Below are 6,930 nucleotides of genomic sequence, written 5' to 3'. Positions count from 1 at the left end.
TTTATGCCATCAAAATTTCAAAAATTATTTTAGTGCATACTATTAATATTATTTTGAGTCTTAACTCGAACAGAATATACATATGTTTGACTTTTCAGTTAAGATTATTGATCATGTCTAAAACTTGGCATGTGATGCATCATTGCAATGAAATCTCAAGTTTGAAGGGAAATGCTATATGCATAAAAGCTGATGATCACATTTTGCACTTGAAATCAGTTCATACCCTCTTCTTAGTTCTTACTTCTTATTATGCTTGAAACTTGACGGAAATTTAATTTAAATTCAATTGATTTTAACATTTTTATATATTTATTCCCTTTTTTTTATTTTATTTTACTCTTTTTTTTAATAAACCAAGATTGAGATTTGATTAGCAGTGTTTCTTATTTTGAAATTGTTTGAAAGGTTTTTTTTTTAAATAATTATCCATTTTCTATTTTTATTTTTCACTTTCACATAGTTGTGAAAACAAAAAATAATAAAAATAAGACAAATCAAGCTTATCATTCGATTTTTTTTCCTTCATGTAAAAGCATAAAAGCATTGTGTATATATTAAATCTCGATACACTTGTTGTAAAACATATCTTATAACCGCTTTTAAATGAAAGTTAAATTCTAAAGTGATCCCTAAGATTTACGAAATGCACTCATTTGATCCTTGACTTTTCAATTGTACTACTTATATTCTTGAGTTGAATAAAATGCATCTAGGTGGTTTCTTGCCTATTTTAGGTCTTGTCGTGCGAGAGTGATCTGGCACTGACTAGATACCCTGGAGTGTCTAACGGTTATATGAGGTAGCAATTGAAACTGTGTAATCTAATTTGGTTCCTTATTCCCTTTTTAACTTTAATTGCAGTAGTAGTCCCTTCAAATGAAGGTGACTGAAATTCTATTCAATCAATGACAAAGACGCCAAGTCAAAATAGACAAAAAAACCCTAACTAATAATCTAGTTTCAATGATTTTTCATCAACCTACACAAAATTTAAATGTAGAATCCACAATGATGCATACCACAACACCGTAAAAAATGAAAAAAAAAAATTATCTACTGCACACCTATTTCTGTGTCAGGAGTTTCTCGAAGAAGCCTTGCTCCTTCCTTCAATGATTTCGAGTCAATAACGACCAAGGTTTCGACGAACTCCAAATCGCTTCACCACAACAATTTTCATGATGATTCGCGAATGTCAAGATTTTGAGCAACGTGATTTATGTTTGAAGAAGATGAAAAAGACGAAATGACCTCTTTATTACTATGAGAATTTGAATGTTTTAACTCTCTCATAATTAAAATAATGTCGTTTTATTATGGATTTAGTGTCAAAATTAATAGGAGAATATTTTAAATTATTTACCGTGGCAATCATTTGTCATGTCACTCTCAGCGATAAACAATTTGATTGGAAAATAGACAAAAAAATCACATAGTTACATTTTATTTAATTTCAAAAATATAAGTAGTGCAATTAAAAAGTTAGAGACAAATCAATATATGTTGTAAATATCAGACACCACTTAGGATTTATCTCTTTAAATGACAAGGGACATTGAGTTTGGGCCTTAAAAGGTGACACGTGCATGGTTATGTGTAGGAAGCCGCATGTGGGACCATGGCACGTGCGACAATGGCCATGGCCATAATTGCTCCATTGATTCATCTCCCTTCACATTTGCAGCATCATAATATAAGATGCTCTTCCTATTATTTTGTTTTCCTTTTCACCGTCAAATTCTTCTTATCTAACCATATATAACTATGCCTTGCATCATCCTTGTTTAATGTTTATTATTATGTCTACAATCATTTTATCTTTTTTCCCCCCTTACTTCTTATCGATTATTTTTAATAACAAAAGTAAAAGACACAAAAAAAAGATGTACATTGCATAGATATAACATTATTTCATATTTCATCCACTATTATTATATGTTTCCCACCTTCCAAGCTCGCATGTCTCACCACCACATCATCTAACATCACCATGTCTTTCTATAACATTTTTTTAAAATCTAAATTGAATTGAAGTTCCAATGTTCTCTTCTAATTGTAAATCTCTTGAATTATTGCTCTACAATTTTCTTTGCTCTTTAGTATTTATTATCATAAGATATTGAGCGCTTTTGGCTGTTATGTTAAAGGAAGGAATTAATAAGTATAGTTAGGACGGTCAAACGGGTTAGTTTGGTCCATTTAGATCTGGTCTGTTAAACTCGTGGATTAAATGAGTTGGTCCGTTTAAGTCAATTTTATTTGCGGGCCAAATTTTTTTAGTCTATATCGTTTATGGTTATTCCGATAGGTTAAACGGGCCAGTCTGTTTATCATTTAATTTTATTTTTTGAAAAATATTTTGACAAAAAAATCACTTTTAAGTCAAAAATCTTTTAAAATAATATTTTTTTTAGTTGATGGGTCGGATTTCGGGTCGGAAGAAATATCAGCTAAAAGTACTGTTTTTTTTTTTAAATAAAAAAGAAAATAAACGGGTCATCCGTTTACCCCGCAAGTTAGTCCGTTTAACCCGTCATTTTTTTCGAATTAATCGGGTTCATCTCGTTTAGCCCAAAATTTAAACGGACTTAATTTTAGAGACAAAATCTACCCATTTAAATGAGTAAACAGGTTAGCCTAATAAATTTAGTCCATTTTGACTGCCCTAAGTATAGTTTATTTTACATCTAATATAGACATGAATTAATTTGACAGCTTCAATTGAAATGGAAGCAAACATGATGTAAGATAATATGATATGATATCATCATCATGTACTATGAGCATGTAAGATTGCTTGCACGCAAATATTGGAAACACAATAACCTTAAATGGATTATGGATGGAACACATTGTGATACTTTCTTGCATGATTTGCCCGCCACTTAATAGTGGCGCTATTATGGACCTATATATATACACACTCAATTTAATAATAAGTACCTTTCATTGATTGTGTAACATCCATATACACACTCAGAAATCATACCCCATTCATATACTTTGATTTCCGGAGCTTCTATTCAAATGTATAGTGCATGCATGTACGCAAGTTTTTCAAGCAAGCACTCTCAATTTACTTCTTGGAACGATAATTTTTTGAAGCTTCAAAAAATCCTTGAAATCATATATATATAGAGTTTGAGTTACGATTTTTAGGAAGCCAATTTTGTAGGAAATTAAGGTCAGGGTTTGCATAGTTTTTATATTCCTACGATAATAAAAGGATGAGGAAGTATATGGAGCCAATGAAATATCTGTACAATGTGTATAATGGGGTATAAAGATATTCGATTCAGTAAAATATCAGATGTTTATTATTTTTAGTACCTGAATGGTTATTCTGTATAGTATGTATGTATTGTGTTTGAGAAATTAGTAATATTTTATTCTGAATGTTCATTTTTAACTCATATTAGGTCAAATAAATAGTCTATTGTACACATTGTATAAATACTCCGTTAACTCCCTAGCAGAATTCTAAAAAGATATTTAATTTTATAGGCGGTTTAAAATTTCAAATAATTTCTTATGATGCATGTAAGATCGATATGTATAGTCTTTTTTATATAATATATACTATTTTTAAATTTATTTTAAAAATATAAATTAATAATAAAATTAGATATACTAACATATATATAATGATATTTAGATTGATAAATATATCTGGCAAATATTTTGTTCCAATTTTATCATAGTTGCATATAAAAAAGTAAAAAACTCAAGGTCCAAAATTGTGGTTAAAGTATAATTTTCTTTTTCTATGGTATTATTCTATGGGATGTCAAATAATGTTGACTTTGATGATTAAATTCATATTTGGACACATAATTTTTTTTGAAGGAGATGCTTTTGAACTAACTAATCTTAGTACTTACCGGCTAAATATTAATAATTCAACAATAGTTATTATAAATATTCAAATTTAGTACCTTTAACTGATATATATTTTTAAAAATTTTTAAACTATTAAATCATAATTATTTTTGTATTAATTGTTTTATATAAAAAATAAAAATGACCTGTTTAGATGCTAGTAGTCTAGTACAGATTAAAGTTGATGTAATGTAATAAACAAATTAAAGTAAAGAAAACTAGCATACTTTAAAATAAATTTTCAAATAAAATATATTTGAGGTGGGATGTAATAATTAGGGATTACTAAGAAAGGGGGAAAATGCAATAATTTGTTCCTCTTAATTAATCATTTCATTGTCACAAAAATTTTCTTTTTTTAATTAAGAATCAACGCTCGGAGACTCCATGTCTTAGCGAAGAGGAAAAAAAACACTCTCTTTCTCTCTCTCTCTTTTCCGTACGCGATCTCTTTCACTGTCTTCCAATTTCCGAAGTCTTCACTCTCCACAACAAAACCCTTTCTCCATTTTGGGTTTTGTGTGTTTTCTTCTTCTGGCTTCTATCTTCAACTGCTTCACAAACGCAGGTTTTTTTTTTTTTTGCAATTTTTTTTTCTGCTTACTCAGATTTGAGCTGAACATCATACAGTGGGGGTGAGCAATTTGAAGTAAGCTTCTACCTTTATGTCATTTTGGGTCTCTCTTTTTGTTTTTAATTTCGGTGAATGATCAACTAAGTTAGATGATTTAACTATTTTTGTCTCTGCTCAATGAAGTGTATTGGTGGATCTGTGTTCTGTTTGTGCTTAATGTTTTTAACAGTGTGGTTCTCAGAGAACTTTGGGTAGTTCAAGTGACTGAATTTGAAAGTTCTAGTTTTTAGTTTGGTTTGTTGGTTTTTTTTTTGGGGGGGAGGGGGAATGGGAATATGGGTATTGAAGTACATGCAAAATATGTGTGAAGATTAGTTTGATTGAGAGTTTGGTTTCTACTTTTGACATCTGAGTAAAATTTGTGTAGCCTTTAGTTTCTTCCATTTTTGTGATAGAACCTTTTTATTTTATTTTTATTTTCTTATTAAGTTGGCATGTGGAGAATTTTAACCGATGCAAAGTAGTCAATGCTTCTGACTTAATAGGTCTTCCATGTTTTGGGGTAATTTCAGAATCTACATCTAAGATTGAGATGGTAGGGGTTGACACACTTATTTAGGTTACACTTTATATGGATTAGCAAGGCTAGATGTTATGGATTAAGTCTCAGTGTATAAACACTGGACTGGTGTGGTTCTGATAACCTAGGACCAGTTATGCATGTATAGAATAATCAAGAACATGTTATTTAGTTTATGTTTTTTCCCCCTCTAGTAATTGGATTTTGAAATGCATGCTTATTTGCTGCAGGTTTCCTTGAATCTATTTGCAGTTGTTAATTCACTCTAAACTAAGCTTTTGGAACCTTCTATTGGGAAACTGTTATGGTAGGGGCATAAGATTCCTAACTTCATCTAATGATGTGACACAATAGACTTGCTTAAGAAACCTGTTTGCTACATTGCAACATACTAAGTAGAAATATGCCTTCATGGTGGAAGTCATCAAAAGAGACCAAGAAGAAAACAGGTAAGGAAAGTTTTATTGACTCATTACAACGAAAATTTAAATCCCCATCTGAAGGTAAACCAGGCTCTAGATCTGGAGGATCTCGTAAACATTGTGATGACTCCATCTCTGAAAAGGGGGGTCAGTCTCCTGTTGGATCAAGATCTCCTTCACCTTCAAAAGTCGGAAGATGCCAAAGTTTTGCTGAAAGGCCTCTTTCTCAGCCACTACCACTTCCTAGCTTGCATCCATCAAATGTTAGCCGGGCAGATTCTGAAATTAGCATATTATCAAAATCAAAAACAGAAAAGGGGTCCAAGCCATCATTGTTTCTGCCCCTACCAAAACCTGCATGCATGCGTCGTAGGCTGAACCTTGCAGATTTGGACGGAGATCTGGGGCCTGCTTCAGTCTCTAGTGAGAGCTCTGCTGATAGTGATGAACCAACAGACTCGCGAAATCGTAGTCCTCTAGCAACTGATTCTGAGACCGGGACTAGAACCGCTGCGGGCAGTCCTTCCAGGTATACTCCACAAGCATTCATTATATTGTGCTTCTAGTATTCATACTTTGCTACATATACATGCCTATGTTATTTTTTAATTATTGTCACTAGAAATAGCTTTTTACAGTCATTGTACATGCTGGTCTGTTTTTGAAGCCTGATGCTCAAGGATCAATCTACTGTTTGCCAAGTAAATTCAAAAGAAACCAAAACACCAGCAAACATTCTTGGTAATCATATGACTTCTACTTCACCAAAACGGAGGCCATTAAGCAACCATGTTCCAAATCTGCAGATTCCTCCTCACGGTGCTTTCTGTAGTGCTCCCGACAGTTCCAGGTCGAGTCCATCTAGAAGTCCATTGAGAGCATTTGCCACCGAACAGGTGTTGAACTCTGCTTTTTGGGCTGGAAAGACATGTTCAGATGTCAATTTCCTTGGATCGGGACACTGCTCCAGTCCAGGTTCTGGTCATAATTCTGGCCATAATTCAATGGGAGGGGACATGTCAGGACAGTTATTTTGGCAACCAAGTAGGGGTAGCCCTGAGTATTCACCCGTACCAAGTCCTAGAATGACTAGTCCAGGTCCAAGCTCAAGAGTTCAGAGTGGAGCCGTCACACCTATTCATCCCAGGGCTGGGGGAACACCCACTGAATCACAGTCTGGATGGGCTGATGATGGAAAACAACAGAGTCATCGTTTGCCCCTTCCTCCTTTATCAGTTACCAATTCCTCTCCTTTCTCTCATTCAAATTCTACTGCAACATCTCCATCTCTGCCTAGAAGTCCTGGAAGAGCAGATAATCCAGTTAGCCCTGGCTCACGTTGGAAAAAGGGGAAGCTAATAGGCAGAGGCACCTTCGGACATGTCTATGTTGGCTTCAATAAGTATGTCCTTTGTGCCAATGTTATTAATTTCATCTTAAACCAAATCATATATTTTTTGTTCCGTTCATGT

At 33.0% G+C, this 6,930-nt stretch overlaps 1 protein-coding gene across 3 annotated transcripts in view; it reads left to right on the top strand.

Moving 5' to 3' along the window:
- The window catches only part of LOC107644859 (mitogen-activated protein kinase kinase kinase YODA), a 5,690-nt gene continuing 3,000 nt past the window's right edge, over window positions 4,241-6,930 (top strand). The window contains exons 1-3 of one of the 3 annotated variants that reach the window (XM_021103243.1): window positions 4,241-4,450; window positions 5,267-5,987; window positions 6,126-6,881. In XM_021103243.1, the coding sequence (XP_020958902.1) occupies window positions 5,440-5,987; window positions 6,126-6,881 (1,304 nt within the window). In that variant the 5' untranslated portion in view covers window positions 4,241-4,450; window positions 5,267-5,439. The other 2 variants (XM_016348803.2, XM_021103244.1) reach the window with 2 other exon arrangements.

Source organism: Arachis ipaensis, chromosome B05 (genome assembly GCF_000816755.2).
Source record: "Arachis ipaensis cultivar K30076 chromosome B05, Araip1.1, whole genome shotgun sequence".
Classification (NCBI taxonomy): Eukaryota; Viridiplantae; Streptophyta; class Magnoliopsida; order Fabales; family Fabaceae; genus Arachis; species Arachis ipaensis.
The sequence above is the reverse complement of the archived record's forward strand: the minus strand, read 5'-3'. Positions and strand labels throughout refer to the sequence as shown.